The 18,548-nt window shown below is 46.9% G+C and overlaps 1 protein-coding gene across 3 annotated transcripts; it reads left to right on the forward strand.

The window, feature by feature from the left end:
* The first annotated feature begins 3,014 nt into the window (after positions 1-3,014).
* On the forward strand, positions 3,015-17,035 carry PIGV (phosphatidylinositol glycan anchor biosynthesis class V). Of its 3 annotated transcripts, XM_037882025.2 has the most exons (5): positions 3,096-3,164; positions 8,607-8,662; positions 8,744-8,904; positions 11,925-13,097; positions 14,685-17,035. In XM_037882025.2, the coding sequence occupies exons 3-5, from the start codon at positions 8,818-8,820 to the stop codon at positions 14,994-14,996; spliced, it is 1,572 nt and encodes a 523-aa protein (XP_037737953.1). In that variant the 5' UTR covers positions 3,096-3,164; positions 8,607-8,662; positions 8,744-8,817; the 3' UTR covers positions 14,997-17,035. The 3 variants fall into 3 exon arrangements, with proteins under 3 accessions (XP_037737952.1, XP_037737953.1, XP_043388218.1); XM_037882024.2 differs by lacking the exon at positions 8,607-8,662 and having other exon boundaries at positions 3,015-3,164; XM_043532283.1 differs by lacking the exon at positions 3,096-3,164 and having other exon boundaries at positions 7,747-8,662.
* Positions 17,036-18,548: the final 1,513 nt, after the last annotated feature.

An 18,548-nucleotide genomic window follows, 5' to 3' on the forward strand; every position in this document is an offset into this window, starting at 1 on the left:
GGCACAGAAGAGTGAAACTGCCAATAATTACCAGTTCTACTGACATCTACCAACTGAGCCGAGGGGAAACTCCTAGCATGTTCCCCACAAGGTGGATTAATTTATGTATATTCCAGTGGTCTTCTAAAAAATGGTATACATTAGCATAGACGGAAAATAAGTTCAGTGAGAACAAGCAGTGTCCACAATTTGTAATTAGGTTTGACTCAAAGTCCCTGACTTTAAGCCCAGCAGAATGCAAGTCTTAATGCTTTGACCTGACTTCTACCATTGCAGGGAATGCCTGTGGAAAATTTGAAGCCTAAGTCCTTTTCTTGACCCAGGGAGCTGAGGCAGCCTTTTTATCATTCCCGTTAGCAGGACAGAACAGAGAGCTGGTTCTCCCATCTTCCAGTCAGAGCCTGGACTGAAGCAGCTTTATGGACCTCCTTTGAAGATATGAGTGAAGATGACTGTCAGTTCGATGTATTGCTAGAATGTTGTTTAACAGATTATACCCCAAACAGAAGAAAATGCCATATTTGCAATATTTTGCTACATTTTTTCAAACCAGATTACAGACAAAACTTTAACGTGTCCTTGATGGACTGTGGGGCCCTTATTTAAGTTTAACCACATCATTGATAAGTACTTTGTGAGGTCTCAGCAAAAGCAAAATCTGTAAGTCACTATTCGCTCTGTGGGCAGGATCTTGAGTGGATCTTTTTCACTATAAGTAATGTTAACTGAATACATAAATATGGTACGTTACCCAATGTACTGTAGCATGTAACATATAATGTACTTTGGCATGTTACTGGCCTAAACTGAATTGCTGACTAATGCTGGTGTACTCTGAGCTAAGATCAAGTGTAGTATCTGCATTAGGGGGGCTGTACTGGTATAATTACATCATGCAAAATTCCTTAATGTAGACAAGGTTTAAGTAAGGAAGACAGTGATGATTGTTGATCGGGACAGTTGTGGCCTGTACTGAATTACCTTGGCTGAGTTCTGAGGCTTGATAACTCGAGGGTTGGAGATCTGCCCTCAGGTATGCACTGTGGCATAAAGCAGGCAGAACGGACAGCATTGCTTCAGTGGAACCTACTGCAATGGTGATACTCAGGTATTGGTTCCTCATGTCCCTCAGGGGAAGAACATCGTAGTGGACTTAAGCTGGTACTTTTCAACAACTGTCACTGCCTGCTCTGTGGGTTGCTTTTGGTTGGGAGGAAGCTAGTTCATAGTTTTCACTGATGGTTGCCAACTTTTATCACGGTATCGGCATATCAAAAAAGTGTCTTAAACACACTGAGCTAGCCAAGGAGAGGCCCCTTCCCAAGACTTTATAAAACCAAAATGCTTAGTTGCTACTTTATGATGCATCTGTTATGTGGCTATATCCATTAAATGAGAACAGGATACCTGAGTACCACTAACCTTAAGAATGAGTGCGCTGTTATAGTTTTGTTATCCTGGGGCTAATTTGCAGTTACCTTCTGTCCTCAATCTGTTTTATCCAGTTGGGGGGTGGGGAGGGGAAGGATTAGGTATAGAGTAGGAGAAAGGAGGAAATATTTGTGTAGGTGGATGTACATTAAATGTTAACTTGAGTGATTCACACATGCCACTAGGCTCTTCCTGCTGGCCTTGTGGAGTGAATTTATTTAAGGGGAGATTTTAATTTTCCATGTTACTTTTCAAACAGAGGGCAAACTTAGATTTTAGACATCTTTTAATTGGAAGTGACAGCTAGAATGCCAAAGTGTGTCTGGTTACCTGCTCAAGTCAGGTTCATTACTTTCTTAAAGGCTGAGATTCAGTTCATGACTCTTTGCAAATGAGTATTCTTGCAATCAAGTCTGTACAGCTGGACTTCGGGCCTGTCAAGTCCTTGCAGCCACACAGGACTAGACCAAATGGGGAATGATTGCTGTGGAAGCCGTTCAGCTAAAGGTTGAAGAAAATTCTTACCATGGCTTGTCTCATTCCTCCTACAGCTGGCGCTTTTTTGGTAGAGAAAAGAGTTTGTGCATCAGCAATAAGAAAAGGAGGACTTGTGGCACCTTAGAGACTAATCAGTTTATTTGAGCATGAGCTTTCGTGAGCTACAGCTCACTTCATCGGATGCATAGCATATCGTGGAAACTGCAGAATGTCTGTAGGAGTATTGGTTTTATTTCTCTCAAGTACATTAAACGAGAAAATGTATTTTCCTCCTTACGTAAAAACATATCCCTTAATGACCTTTTTCTAATCTTCGTGCTGGCCTACTCGAGGAGAAAACGGCTCGGTCTTTAAGAGTCTATGACCTACAGTTACAGCAGTTCTAGGACCGGAATGGGCGGGTGGGAGATTTTATTTTTTTCCTCTCTCCCCGCGGTGGGTGAAACTGAACTAAGTTGTCCAGGAAGAGCCAAACCTCCAGAGCAGCTGGTTTTGAAAGACGCTCTTGCGCAACAGGTGCGTGGCGTGGGCGGGTGGGTGTGCAACGCACCGCGCTGGGGGGGTGGAGCTGTCGGTCACCGTGGCCTCCTCCCGGGGCTACGGCCCTGCGTCCAGCCGAGCCATTGTTCGGCCACGTGGGGCAGAGCCCGCGGCTGACGCTTGTGGGAATGACACCGGTTTAAACGGCCTCTGAGGCCCTGTCCCGGCCCCTCCTGTGGGGGCGGGGAGTCAGGCCCGGGCTCCTTTTTCCGCCCCCCCACGTCGCTGGCTGCGCGGTGTCCGTTCAGCGGGGGCAGCCCGGCGGGGGGGGCAGCGGGGCTCCCCGCCCGGGGGGGGCACCTCAGCGCGCAGGGCTGGCGGCGGCTGGAAGGCGGGAGCGGCTGAGGGCCGGCTGGACGGGGCCCAGCGGCTGCCAGGGAGCGGGGGCCCCAGGGCCCGGAGCTGGCGCTGAGTCACGGATCCTGCCCCCGCAGCTCGGGGCGGGGGGGCCGCTGGAGCCCCGCGGGTCGGGCGGGCGCCGCAGCCGCTCTGGGGCGAGGCAAAGAGGGCCGCCCCCCGCCCCGCGGACGCCGCGTGCGCGGCCCGGGCCGGCAGGCGGCTTCGCTCCGTCCTACGGCGCAGGCGCCGAAAGCCGCGTGCCTCCGGAAGTGCTCGCTGCGGGGCGGAAGTGAGGGGGCGGTGCCTGGGTGGCGGCGGGATGGAGCCGGAGTGGGAGCCCCGCGCTGAGTGCTCAGGTGGGGGAGGGGCCGGGGCGCTGCAGCCCCTGAGAGCGGGCGGGGGGGCGGGGGCAGCTCCGAGACTCTCCCCCTCGCGCCAGGAGCCCCGGGCGGGGACTCGCCCGCCGAGACCCTCCCTGCCCCCCCCCCCCGGCCTTTCACTGCTGGGGGGCCCCAGAGCGACTCGCCCCCTGGCCCCTCCCCACCCAGAGCCCCCCGCCCCAGAGAGACTCGCCCCCAGCCCTCGCTCCATGGCCCCTCCCCACCCAGAGCCCCCCGCCTCAGAGAGACTCGCCCCCTGGCCCCTTCCCACCCAGAGCCCCCCGCCCCAGAGAGACTCGCCCCCTGGCCCCTCCCCACCCAGAGCCCCCCGCCCCAGAGAGACTCGCCCCAGCCCTCGCTCCATGGCCCCTCCCCACCCAGAGCCCCCCGCCCCAGAGAGACTCGCCCCCTGGCCCCTCCCCACCCAGAACCCCATTGCCCCTTGCCCCACAGTTTGCTGCTTTCCCTGTGTCCCCCTGTACCAACCCCTCCCCCCTCCTTAGAGACCTCTTAATCCCTCCCAGTCTCCAGACCTTGTTCTTCCCCCCGCATTGCCAGCACTGGGTTTGTGTGAGGAGGAGAGACCCCTGGAGGGACTTTCCTACCCTGGGACATTTTGAATGAGGGAACTTCTTCCTCGTCGTCCCCCCCCCAGCCCTGGGAGCCTTTACAGTCACACACAGTGCCCGATCCCTTGGCAATAGGAATGTGTCTGCAGGGCGGGACACTTCACAATCTGTTTTAAAATTGCTCTCCTTCCCCAATGAGTGGGCCTGGACACATGGGAAAGCAGCGCCCATAAAACTTAGTGTGGGGTCTGTGGGGGAGGGGAGAGAAGGGATAAGGCCAGCTCTGAGGCCTGGAAACAGCTACAACTCTTTTCACTTTTTGGAATGTCCTACCCTTTTCCTCCGGGATATGCAGTACTTAGTGTTCTGTATCCACCTATGAGAGTATGGCCACACAGGGATCTTTAGTCATCTTAACTAATGTCACTGTAAATTCAAGTGGACACAGGACAAAAATGTTTGTTTTTTAACCCTGGGCTGCAGCCTAAATACAACTCACAACAAATATTTGTGGAGTGTCTACACAGCGTTTACAGTCTTCTCAGTTAATGTGTTTAAAAATTCAAGCACAAAACTGGTTTGCTGTTTTTTGTCCCTTTTCTGTTCTTTGACAACCTGTGAATTATATAGAGGGAATTAAATGGAAACCAGTTCCCTGATTCCCCCACCTTCTCAGTCCTGGAAGGAGAGGATGCCCAGAGTGTTCTGTAGCTGCAGGGAGATCTGACAATGAAAGAGAAAAGTAGTAGGGAAATGGGTGCAATAGTTGTTCATCTCAGGCTGACGGTCATCTGGAAACACATACACGAATAAGTGCTAGGGGCTTTCCAGTAAGAGTTCAGAAGTCAGACTCAGACCCTGGGATTAACTTTTTAAAAAATCTCCTGACATTTAAACAAAACTAATTTTGGAAGGGCTGGGTTGCATGTCATGATTTTTTTACTCTTGGGGTTGTCAACATTCAAACTGACCTTTTTAAAAGGGGTTAGTTAATTAAAAAAAAGTGGAGTGAAAAGATGAGCTCTCCCTGCCCAAACACATCATCTGAGACCTAGGAGTAAATCATGAGATACTGAAGCATTCTCTAGTCTACAACCCTACTAGGAAGATTTATAACAACAGAAGTGAATGTATTTAATGGAAACACTTGAAGTGACCTGTTCTGGGGTTGAGGCCCTTTTGTGTCTATAAATGCTGCTTGTATTCTATGGTGTTTAATAATAATCCATTAATAAACACACAAGCTATTTAAGTAATTGTCTTCCAACCTTGAAAATGTTCCTATTCAGGGCTTCCACAGTGATCTAACCTCTGCTGGAGTCTTTGCAAATTGCAGGATTTAATTTATCTCCAAAGTGAGGAGGAATAATTTTGTTTCATTTTTATCATTTTAATTTAAATGCCAGGTGCAGGCTTTGTCAGTTTTAGCCATCTGAAAGAAGCAGCAGCAAAGTAATGAGTTTGAGTTCACAAACAAACAAACAAAAGTTACTTGGTTTGATACAAGTGAGTCTTGTGAAGTGATTTTTTTTAAGTCTAATTTCTCTTATTGTGGTCAGGTACAGTAGTATTTCCAGACACACTGGAAAATGTGTGTTAGAAAAAGGCAAAATAATTGGAGTATACCATTGTGTGCAAGATTAATTGGACCATTTTCAGACCTGCTGTAAGCAGGTGCAGCTCTCTTGACTTCAGTGAATTTGTACCCTTTAAATCAACTCTGGGTGTGGTCCAATGGGCCAGTTCTTTCAAATTAATTATACAGGGATAGCACCATGTTAATTTTTGACCCAGTGCATAAATTTTGCACAAATAAGCTTTTAGAAAAACTATGATCAATAGAAATGTTCCCTTTTTTTAAAAAGTATTTGAATGGAAAATGTTTTTAAAATAAATAAATAGTGCGGTGGCTACAACCATATATTTTAGTCTTGTGCCTCAGGACCAGACACTGAAGCTGACTAGGAACAAATGTGAAAATGACTAGGCTCTCTATTATCCAAACTTTATAAATGCAAACAGTAAGCAGAATAAATGGTGAAAAGTAAATTGGATTTCTACTGTTGTTTTACTCATCTATGATGTTGGTGAGAAGCACGTTCTTGTAAATATATTTTTAATTCAGAAGTCCCTTTAATCTGAAGGAAGATTGCAAAAATACTGAGAGATGCCTAAATCATTGTGTTATAAGTGTTTCCAGTGTGTACACTGGAATGGATTTCCTATTAGGAATCCTATAACCTAACCAGAATCTGATTGCCATAGTATATGGAGGGAGGAAGTGCCAATGTAGTAAGAGTGTACTGCCCCCTGGTGGTGGACAGTCACCACTACAGATTTTATAGCTCTTCCATAATTTGTTTTAATTTACCTGATGATTTATCTAACATCTGTTTGATTGAGGTTCATACCCTTACTGATAGCATAATGGGGTGAGGCAAAGGGAATTCCTGTCCAAAAACAAGGAACTGGTTAGAAATACTGAACACTGTTAGAAATTCACCTTTAATTTTGCATAAGATTTGACTTTTCTTCTATGAAGATTTTTTTTTTACCCACCTTTGCTCCTTGTGTCCCTTTTCTATCCACCCTGGTGTTCTTGTGGTCCTGTGAGCAACACTTGGTGGTGCTTTTTGTGTAAAGACATCTAGACCCATGCAACACTGTGTTCTCTATCAATATGGTGGTTGTGGATTGTAGCTTTTTCTAGGCTTTGCTGCCTTCTGATAGAGGGTGTGCTGTGTGCTGACAGAAACAGGATTTTCTTATGGATTGATCTGAACCTTCTTGGCATATTCATTTTAGGATTTTTTAAATATCCAAAGTGGTGATAAACATCAGGGGCAAAAAATATCTTATGTTCTTTAATAGGATTTACAGCTGTGAATGTGCTTTAATAGAATGTAATCTAGGCTGAAATCCCCCACCATAATAAATTATAACTTCACGATTCGGTATTGTATTCCCCATGTTTATTACTTTATTTGTCTGGTGCTATAAATGTTTGGGAGGGACAGAGGTATATCAGCAAAACCAAAAGCTTTGTGCGTGAGAAAACAGGAAGCATAAACTAATGGTTAAAGCCTAGAACTGGGACTCAGCATATTTAGGCTGTTGTTCTTGGTTTGGCCACTGGCCTGCTCTGTGTCCTTGGGTGAGTCACTTTACCTCTCTGTTTCTCCGTTTTGCCCACCTGTGAAATAAAGATAATGCCACTTCTTTATCTCACAAGGTGTTTTGAGGCCTAATTCATGAAAGTTTGTAAAGTGCTTTGAACTCTTTGTGTGTATTTTAGAAAATGGAATCAGTAAAATTACTGAGTGGAGCACAGAGTGTGAACCTACAGGCAACCTAGCACCTACCATTTCTCAAAGCAACAAGGCATTAAGGGCTATGGGAACCAAGGAAAGACTCATGTTATCCTAAAGCTCCCTAGAGAACTGCCGATCTGGAGTTTACTTAGCTGCCTTCCATGACCATGAGCCTGTTCTGATCATATCTCAGGGGTGGGCAAACTGTTTGGCCCGAGGACCACATCTGGGTATGGAAATTGTATGGCGGGCCATGAATGCTCATGAAATTGGGGGTTGGGGCGTGGGAGGGGATGAGGGCTCCAGCTGGGGGTGTGGACTCTGGGCAATGCCAGAAATGAGGAGTTTAGGGGGCTCCGGGCAGGGGAGTGGGATGGGGGGGTGAGGACTCTCGCTGGGGATGAGGAGTTGGGGATGCAGGAGGGTGATCCGGGCTGCGACCGAGGGGGGTTTGGAGGGTGGGAGAGGGATCAGGGCTGGGGCAGGGGTGCAGGCTCTGGGCAATGCTTACTTCAAGCAGCTCCTGGAAGCAGCGGCATGTCCCCCTTCTGGCTCCTACACAGAGGCATGGCCAGGCAGCTCTGTGCATTGCCTTGTCTGCAGGCTCCGCCCCTGCAGCTCCCATTGGCCGTGGTTCCCAGCCAATGGGAGCTGTGGGGGCTACGCTTGGGGTGGGGGCAGCGTGCAGAGCCCCTGGCTGCTCCTACGCATAGGAGCCGGAGCAGGGACATGCTGCTGTTTCCAGGAGCCGCGTGGAGCAGGGCCAGCCCCATTCCCCAGCGGGAGCGGCGCAAGCCCCGGACCCTGCTCCCCGGCGGGAGCTCGAGGGCCAGATTAAAACGTGTGAAGGGCCAGATGTGGCCCCCAGGCCGTAGTTTGCCCACCCTGTCATATCTGCTCTGAAAATGTCAGCCAAGAATACTAAGGTGTGTGTTAAACTGGCTTAAATCCTCTAGTTAAGGTATGGGGAGATAAAAGTCCCCTTAGCATATGTCATTTGCTTGAGTCAAGCAGTTCCCCTCGCTCTAGTGAGCAGGAACCCCTGCCAGAGCATTAGAAGAGCAGTGAGAGAATAGAGTTCTGTAAATATGTCAGGACAGTGATTTTTCTGTTCTATGGAGGGCTTAAGTAGTAGGTGTGAGACACTGAGGGGATTCCAGCCCTCACCTTGCAATGGTCAATGAATTCAATGATGTTGGAAGGTGTTGGTTTGATAGTCCTAAAGGCTGAAGTTTTATGCTCTCCAGAACAAATACAGGATGGCCAATGGGAGTTGCAGGGGTGGCATTTGGGGCAGGGGCAACGCGCAGAGTCCCCTAGCTGCCCCTAAACATAGGAGCCAGAGGGGAAACATGCCGCTGTTTCCGGGAGTCATAGCACATGCGCGTGGAGCGTACCCCACTCCCCATCTGGAGCGTGAGCGCAGGGCAAGCCCCAGACCCCGCTCCCCAGCAGGAGCTCAAGGGCCAGATTAAATCGCAGGCCGTAGTTTACCCACTCCTGTTCTATGGTGTCCCCTGAACCATGGTCTCTTTCAGAAGGAACATTCTTCAAGTTTACAGCCTGAGGTTTATAAGGGAAGTACTGTTGGCCAGTAAGTAAAGATCTGTAACTTACAAACATAGCTGAAGCCTGCAATACCTCTTTGTGTTCCTGAGCTCTGTGTTTAATTCAGGTTTCAAAAGCCAGAGAGAAAATTTCCCCTGCCGAAAGCAGCAGTGACCCACTGAGGCAACTTCCAAGGTCGTAATGAAACTGATGAATAGAAGAGACCCCTATTTTCGAGAGGTCATCCGGTTTGCAGTGTGTTGCAGAGCCCTGACACTTGTGCTCCAGGCAAGTCTCCTAATGAACACAAGACATTGTACTAAATGTAATATACTACTTCAGAGTTACCTCCTCAGTACTGCAGGGTGTATTCTGAGCTATCACGATCTTCCTGAGTGTTATTGGACTTCTAATGCAGAGGCCTACAAGCAGCATCTGGGAAGTCATGTTGCTGTCAAATAGAAGTTTGACATGGTTAATTTACTTTTAAATTAAAACTTTTGTGTGAATTCACTGCTGTTGCAAGAGGCTGTATTGACAGTTCTATAGACTGAAGTCCCCTGTTTATCCACAAAACAGGTACATTAATCTTCCCACTCAAACAATTCCCAAGTCTCAAGCCTAGAGGCACTATCTCTAGACATGAGGACATCTCAGTGCTCATGGCTAGGGCCCTACCAAATTCACGGTCCATTATGGTCAATTTCATGGTCATAGGATTTAAAAAATTATAAATTTCATGATTTCAGATATTTAACTCTGAAATTTCATGGGGTTGTAACTGTAGGGGTCCTGACCTAACTGTGAAGGCAGCAGTGCAGAAGTAAGGGTGGCATGGTATGGTATTCGTAAAAAGAAAATGAGTACTTGTGGCACCTTAGAAACTAACAAATTTATTAGAGCATAAGCTTTCGTGTCACAAAAGCTTATGCTCTAATAAATTTGTTCGTCTTTAAGGTGCCACAAGTACTCCTTTTCTTTTTACGAATACAGACTAACATGGCTGCTACTCTGAAACCTGCCATTATGGTATGGTATTGCCACCCTTACTTCTGCGTTTCTGCTGCTTGCAGGGCACTGCCTTCAGAGCTGGGCACCTGGCCAGCAGCTTCCGCTCTCTGGCCACCCAGGTCTGAAGGCAGTGCAGGAGTAAGGGTGGCAATACCGTGACCCCCCTACAATAACCTTGCAAAAAAAAACAACCCATGACCATTTTTTGCGTTGGGATCCCCAGTTGAGAAACGCTGGTCTCCCCCATGAAATCTGTATAGTATAAGCTAAAAGTACACAAAAGACCAGATTTTCATAGAATCATAGAATATCAGGGTTGGAAGGGACCTCAGGAGGTCATCTAGTCCAACCCCCTGCTCAAAGCAGGACCAATCCCCAATCAAATCATCCCAGCCAAGGCTTTGTCAAGCCTGACCTTAAAAACTTCCAAGGAAGGAGATTCTACCACCTCCCTAGGTAACGCATTCCAGTGTTTCACCACCCTCTTAGTGAAAAAGTTTTTCCTAATATCCAACCTAAACCTCTCCCACTGCAACTTGAGACCATTACTCCTTGTCCTGTCCTCTTCTACCACTGAGAATAGTCTAGAACCATCCTCTCTGGAACCACCTCTCAGGTAGTTGAAAGCAGCTATCAAATCCCCCCTCATTCTTCTCTTCCGCAGACTAAACAATCCCAGTTCCCTCAGCCTCTCCTCATAAGTCGTGTGTTCCAGACCCCTAATCATTTTTGTTGCCAAGACCCCTAATCATTTTATGTGGGGAGACCAGATTTCACAGTCCGTGATGCATTTTTCACAACCCTATGAATTTGGTAGGATCCTACTCATGGCCCATTCACTCCTTAGTGTGTCTGCTGAGACTGTCAACAAGGAACCCAGCTATTTTGGCTTTTGTGAAGTGAAACCAGTCTAACTGGGAAAGATATTGAGCGCCACCAAACAGCCAGCTGATAGTAACAACTTTTGGTTTCTGCTGGGTTGGGATGGATTTGAACAATCATCTGAGAGATGAAAGGCTCCATATCTGAAAAAGTCTCCCAAGCCAGCCAGTTTCCTGGTAATGTAGGTTTCACTGTAAAGCATCAACATTTATGTTTTTAATTACAGTTTGTTAAATGCAGCCCTTTCTTTTTTTCTGTTCTCCTTCCCCTGTTAGTGCCAACACTGACATAATTGAACAAGGGACACCCCTAATTCCGCATTTTAAGCTTCAGGACTGCTCAGTCAGATGCATGACTTTCATCTGGCTGGATATTACAGTGCTTTAAAATTTAGACCCTAGCCTCTTGAGCTTTCTGTTTTTCTCTCATCTGTTAAAACATGGTGAATGCCGCAAACTCACAACGGGGCTAGTTTGTTGAGAGTCCCGTTCACCTTTCTAATATGAAGGTCAGGGGACACCTGTGTGTCAGCTCCAACAGCAGCATGCTAAGCAGCAGAGACAATGGGAGTGTGATCTAGTGGCTGGAGAAGGGGCCTGGGCACTGCATTCACCTGCTGTGTGACATCGGAAAGACTTCCCCTCTCCGTGCCTCAGTTTCCCCATGTATAAAGTGGGGGTCAAAATGTCTATCTCACCAGCATGTGGGGTTGTGAAATAATCATTGTAAAGCAGTTGGAGAGGTTTAGATGGAAGTTGCTATAGTAGTACATTCACTAGTACGTACAGAGTTAGAGCTGTTCTGGAGTAGAAATGAATAAACTGTGCTTCATAGCGAGCTACAGAATCACAGCCATTACAGAAAGAAAAGACCTGCTAATTCATCTCCATTTCCCACCTCCTGCACCACAGAGGTTAATGCAAGATTTGGATTTTTCCCTGCATATTTGCCAGAGTGTTGGCTGGTCTAGATTTGAATGTTCCAAATGATTTGGGTTTTCACCAGAGACTGTGTTGTTGTCCGATAGGTCTCACCACTTCGAACCTTTTCCCGATACTCAAGGTATGCTACACTGCCAAAAACAAAAAAAAAGTGTACTTTTAAATCAGGATAGCTAACCAACATTCACTAACTTGGGCTAAAAGAGCAGCGAAGACTCGGCAACTCAGATTAGCATCTCGAGTTAAAGCCCATGGGGAGCCTGGCCTTGAACTTGAGCTGCTAACACATTTCTTTGCAGTGTAAACATACCCTTAGCCTGCATTTCTTGGCTCCTATTTATTCTCCCTTCTTGGAGTTAACACTTTGAGTCCCTGGAGTCCTCCTCCCGCTTGGGACTCCATTTGACTGTCTTCAATGCTGGAAGTCACAATAGAATGCTTGGTTAATTTCAGTTCTCTCCTTCTCTCTTCCAGGCCCTGTTTAACTTCTTGATCCCGGATCATGCAGCAGATGCCTTCTCTCCTCCCCGCCTGTCAGAACCCAGCCTCTGTGACTGGTTGTCAGAATGGCTGTTGGGAGGCTTGTCACACTGGGATGCAGAGCACTTCTTGTTCATAGCTGAGCATGGCTACCTGTACGAGCACAACTTTGCCTTCTTCCCAGTGTACCCCCTCAGTGTGCGAGCTGTGGCAGAGGTAACACTGTGGCCCCTGCAAGGGCTACTGTGTTTACGGAGCCGCCTGCTCTTGTCAGCGGTGTTTTTGAATGCTCTCCTCTCAGTCCTGGCAGCTGCTGTCCTCTATGAGCTGGGGTGCGTGGTGCTGCGGTGTCGCAGGATGGCCTTCCTCTCTGCTGTCCTCTTCTGCCTCACCCCTGCCAATGTGTTCATGACAGCCGCTTACTCAGAAAGCATGTTTGCTTTCCTGGTGTTCACTGCCATGCTGCAGCTAGAGAAAGGACAGAGCTGGACCAGCGGACTACTCTTCTCCCTTGCTGCTGGTGTGCGCTCCAACGGGGTGATCAACACTGGCTTCCTCATCTATTCCCAGAGTAAAGACCTTGCCCTCGAACTCCAGGCAGGTGCTGGGACTGTAATGAAGCTGCCTAATGTTTGGAGACAACTCTTCCGCTTTGCAGCTTCAGTGGTTCTGATGTCTGCTGGGGTCTTTTTCCCATTTGCTTTGTTTCAGTCCTATGCCTACTTGAGATTCTGCAATCCTGACACCGGCTCTGAACATGCTGTTCCCAGGCCGCTCTTGCAGCTGGCTGTGGATAAGGGGTATCGTCTAGCGGCCGTGAATGGGGTGAAACCTGTGTGGTGCTCCCAGGGGCTCCCTGTGGTCTATTCTTATATTCAAGATGTTTACTGGAATGTGGGCTTTCTAAGGTACTTTGAACCTAAACAGGTACCCAACTTCCTGCTAGCTGCGCCGGTTACTGTGCTGGGCTCTTGGGCCACCTGGTTCTACCTCACTGCAAATCCCCAGTACTGCTCAGTGCTTGGGCTAGTGAGAAGAAAGAATGAAGGAAGGAAAGGAGAAGACTCTGATAAGCCAGTGGATGGATTTCGTTGCTTCAGTGTCTTCGTTTACGTGGTCCATGCCACGGCTCTTCTGGCCTTTGGAATCCTCTGCATGCATGTGCAGGTGAGACATTTGAAGCAGCGTATGGCAGTGGTGTCTTTAAAGGAATTTAATGCGGTGGGCAAGGTGATAGATTGAGAGCCATGGAGATGGAATTTGTCTAGCCACAGAACAAGGACGGGAGCAGTGCAAGCTTCTCTCTCAGCACATTTCATCCTGCTCTGTAGGAACCACTTCCAGGTCAGAGATGACTGTTCAGTTTCCCTGGCCATTTAGTTCCTTTTCTTTCATTGACACTGCCTAAAAGGAGGCCCATTAGGTGCCAGGTGTGATGGGGACACTTAAGCACTAGGAACCACCGGCTTGTTTCACTTTGGCCACTTATCTAATGGATGGTGTTTGTAACATGCTTATCACCAGGACAGCAAAGTGCTGCTAGTCAGCTGTCGGGGGTAAAGACTTTGGGCCACTGCCACCTTGGGCTGGGCTTGTACTGGTGACCTGGAAACGAAAAGCTCTGTAACCCTGTACCAATCTCTAGAAGTGTTTTAAGAACTCACATGCAGGAGGTACTCTCTCTCTCTTCCCCTGCCTCCCAATGTATGAGCAGGACTCCTCCTTCCGGAGTCTGTCCCCTCTCACTTGGAATCCTGTTAAATAACCTCTTCAGTCTCTGACATTGCTTTGGCAGATCCCCAGCAGATCTATGGGTGTAAATGTTTGCATGTGTTCAGCAGGCAGGGATTAGTGGAGAATGTCTCTGGATTCCTCCTATGTGCTAATAGTCTGTCCCTCCAATTACTCTAGACCCTTCAGGGTTCAGGAGGGTTATAGGACATACATGCTAGAGGGGATGCCATGGAACCTTCACAGGAATGATGCCTTTATCCTTCACAGGAGACAAACTGCTGCCATTCAATTTAGTACATGGGTGGGGGGGGAAAGGGGGGTCCTTGTCACTTTCAAGAAGTTGTTTGCTGTGTAGTTGTAGCCATGTTAGTTCCAGGATATTACAGAGTGGGTGAGGTACTATCTTATATTGCACTAACTTCTTTCCAGAAGAGCAAAGGGAGTCATTTTAGGCCATTGTTTCCCCTCTCCACACTGTTCTGCAGAGTGCTGTGTACCAGCTAGCTGTTGTTGTCATCCACAGAGATGGTTGCATTTTAGTGATGCTGCATGCATAGCATTTATAAAGTGCTTTGGGATCCTCTGAGATGTAAGGCTCTTCATAAATGTAAAATAGTCATCTTCTTATTTAGGGTCTGGCTGTCTCATTTTCCTTGGGGAAGATAGCACGATTCAAGTCTTTGCTGTAGCTCTGCTCAGGAATAGGGCTCTGTAGAGGTTTTAGTAGAGATTTCTGCAGAGCTGTGGCAAGTAAACTGTTGCTGTGTTTTTCTGTAACCTGGAGGTTACTTGGCTGCTTTCACAGACATCTTTATAAACGTAACCCTGAGCTGAGAGACATTTTATTTCATATTATTTTATAATAAATTCTAGCACCATAAAGTGGGCCTATATTTCACTCCAATTTGTCAGTAGTCTGTTTGAGGCAGATAGATTGCACCTTTCATTCTTCAGAATCAGGGTGACTTAGAGTCACAGGCACATAATTAATGTGCTTTTTTTTACCCCTGTTGTTTTCAGGTTCTAACCAGGTTCCTAGGCTCGTCTACACCAATCTTGTACTGGTTCTCTGCTCATCTGCTCCAGAACTATGAACCTTTGCTGTGGAAAGAAGGAACTGCTATCCAGACTGCAGCATCCCTCTCTGAAAAGCCCAGTGTAGGCAGCTCTTTTCTTGGATTGTTCAGAAAAGGGATTTCTGAAAACCCCATCATGAGATTACTGCTGAACTGGAGAATAAGTTCCCCTCTCACCAAATGCATTCTGGGATACTTCCTGTCCTACTGGCTGCTGGGGCTGATCCTACACTGCAACTTCCTGCCTTGGACATAGTTAGAGTTTGAGAACATGTATTTGTGATGGACCTGCTAATGGGAACAGAATCACTGCTCAGAATATAGACTTTTTAATTTTTTTATTTCCAAAGGCATACAGAGCCCACAATATGTGCACATGACTCTGCTCTTATTGCTGTAAACCTCATCCTTCCTCATTCCATTCTCCCCCTACAATTTGTCACCATTACTGGTCGTATGATGGCTAAAATCTAATCTGTAAACTCTCTGGGGTAGGGGTTGTCTTTTTATTCTTATGTCTTCTGTGAAGCACTTTACCATAATTAATAATGGTCTAGTGAAATGAGTTATAGGCCTGTTTGAGGTTATAGGTTAGGTTACAGTTGACATGTCTATCTGCAGAATACAAATTGGGGTTCTGAGATGGTGGAGATACTCAAGGAAGCATCCTCTAGCTCGCAGTGAGAAGCCTTCCTAGTGTGCTCCTCTTTCTGTAGGAGCGCCTGGGCATCATGGAGAACAAGTGGAGTCACAAAGGAGTTGGCTGGAGAGGTCCCTAGGGAAAGTTGTTAGAGGTTCTCAAGCTAGGGCATATGGAAATTCACAAGGGTGTATCAGAGTGTTTGAATGTTGTCAGTAAAGTTTGTGGACCTTATGAGAGTCACTTTTCCCCGCCAAATGAAAAGACATCTCTAGCTTTGGGAAATTTGAGAACCGCCTGTGGTGGGGAGAGGGCCTACAGCTTGGAGAGTACTGTCAGGAAGTTGGACACTGAGGGAAGGAAGTGAACATTCCTGTTTACTTCATTAAATAGTAGGGGAGTGTTGCCCTCTGGTTACAGGAGGGCAGAAGGACTCAGGTCTAATTCCTATTTTCAGTTCTGCTGCTGACTTGCTGTGTATTCTGGAGAAAGTCACTTCCTCTTTATGCCCTGATTCTACTCTCCCTTAAAGTGGAGACAGTGCTACTTCCCGCTCTCACCAAAGGATTGTGAAGTTTGTTTAATGAATGTGTGAAGCTCTTTGAGATCTTTTATAGAAGGCACTAAAGAAGGGTAAAGCATATACTGTTTTTAGCATAAAACAGAATAAGCTAATTGTAAATGTGATAGTCTCCAGCTATCCAAGCTTCTGACTAGATGAAGGCTTTGAGGATACATCTACAAAGCAAGCAGAAAGCTGTGGCACTGAGTCTCAGAGCCTGGGTCTACAGACTCAGGCTCACAGGGCTCCATGCTGCAGTGCTCAAAATAACTTCAGAGCCCAAGCTCCCCCCTGAGCCTGAATGTCTACACAGCTATTTTAGCACTGCAGCATGAACCCTGTGATCCCAATTCTGTAGGCCCAGGCTCTGCTGCTGGTTTCTGCTTGCCATGTAGACGTACTCTGGGTGTCCCCTGAGACTTCTGGTTCTACAGTATTTAAGTATAGTATACATATATGACCAGTTAATGATTTAGGGTGTTGTACATTTGCACACACACACACACACTCTCTCTCTCTCTCTCTCTCTCTCTTCCTCCCTTGACAGTAGCTGTTGTAGCTGGTCACCTTGGTTTAAATCCTGCTTGCAGCAGGTCATAACTGCAAATTAATTTGGAAGATTCCTCTGAGGTGCTGGCAGTTGTCACCCCTTCAATTCCAGAAGGGACAGACTTAAAGGAAATGAGAAGCAGGCATACCTGCATTCTGGAACCTAACGTCCCACACAGCAGTAGGCTAATGTAGCGAACATGACTGATAGTGAGACTTTAAAAACAAACGTACCCTGAAACTTTCCAGCTAACTGGAAGAGGCTATAGTGAGATTTTCCAAAACAGCCCCGGGATCCTGCATGCTGCCACTGAAATCAATTGAATTCTTCAGAGATCTGTCTGCAAAGATCTGCTTGTGGGATTGGGTCCATGTTTTTGCGCCTGTAGAAGGCAAGTGTGTCTTCAGTGTTTAAGCTTTGCCTTCCCTACAAGAAAATTCTGGTGACATTTTTAGTCAGACTTTGCACTGGTAAATAAGAATAAAGATTAAACTTAAAACTCCAAATAAAACAATGAATAAAGATAGACCTGTTGCAATTTTAGTATCTCTCTGGTTGTCAAAAACAACTTGTAAACTGAACGCATTTGAACTGGAGTCCCTGAGACACAATTGCAAGAGGTCCTGCGACACACAAAGAGTAGCAGCACTCCAGTGGGGACAGAGGGCTACAGTCATTCATAAAACTACAGGAACCTGAGCTTGAACATGATGCCCCGACTGCCAGCCAACACCCAGGAGGCTGCCTCCTGCCTACACCCGGCAGCAGTGTCTTATGTTGCTGATGCCATTTCAGCAATTGCTTGCACAGGTTGACACTTCCTGGACTCCAGCTTCTGTTGCTTCAGGCTTTGCTGACCCTGGTTATTGCTGTGAAGGGGGAAGAGGCTCCTTATTGCACCACCCAGACTCAGGCCAATGGAACCTGTTTCCTGAGTGTGGGAGATCTCTTGGACATGTCTCACTCAAAACATGTTTCTCCCCTGACTAATGTGTGATCCATGTCTTTGTCACTCATTTCCCAAAGCTTCCAGAGAACTGAATGGACCTTGAATCCTGACCATACACAGTTGTGAAATTTTAAATATAAGAGGCCAAATTCTGTGCTTGTTTCCCCACTATCCAATTCTGCTGATTCCAGATGAAACTTTGGGGGCAAAGACTTTAACCATCAGTTCATTAACGTCACAGTGGGCTGTGCCCTTTACCTACCCACTTCCACAATAGATGGTAAAAACGTCAAAGAGAAACTGACAGAAATAGCAACCACAATAATAGTAGGGATGTGACTCAAACTGCACAGCAGGAAATTGATGATTCAGCCAGCCTATGTTACCCTTGCTGCCTTATGTACCAGTTATGGCTGTAGAGACTCAGACTCTATTCCGATGCACTTCAAGTCCATTTCTGAGTGTTTCTGCTGCAGCATTATTCCCTATATCCATGCTCTTCATCGTTAAATTATCTAGGTAGCAGGACATGTCCTATCCTTAGTTTCTTTTATCGATTTTCATCAAAGCCAGGACACTATTTGAAGTTTGGACCAGGTCAGTAGTGATCAAAATGGTTACAGTCTTGAGGGTGTTTTGTGACATATATGAAATAAGTGTGATCTCAGTCTGTTTCCAAGTGGTACAAGTATCCCACCTCTCACCCAGAGAGCGAAAGGATTGAGTGAGCCAGGCAGACTGAACTCTCCTGTTTTGCCTGTGGGTGGTCCCTCCATCAGAGAGGTGAAACATGGTGTGGGTTAGGGAAACTTAACCTATCCTGTGGATAAACAGAGGCCTTCAGTTTCCAGGGTGGTCAGCTCACCAACTTCCACCAGCACTAAATTCACTACAAACATTTATAAAATAAAATAACAAAACAATTTGACTTGTTACTGTTTGCTTGGTTAGATCTGTGGTTATTTGGGGGAGCTACAGTTACACTGGGTCTGTAAGGGGAAGGTGTCTAGTGGGAGGTGAGCTACAACTGGCTTGAAGTTGTGACCATCACCCAGGTGGCTGTTAACAGCCTAATTGGAGGAGGGCACACACACTGGTGGTGGTGCT

The sequence above is a fragment of the Chelonia mydas genome, chromosome 19 (assembly GCF_015237465.2).
Source record: "Chelonia mydas isolate rCheMyd1 chromosome 19, rCheMyd1.pri.v2, whole genome shotgun sequence".
NCBI lineage: Eukaryota > Metazoa > Chordata > Testudines > Cheloniidae > Chelonia > Chelonia mydas.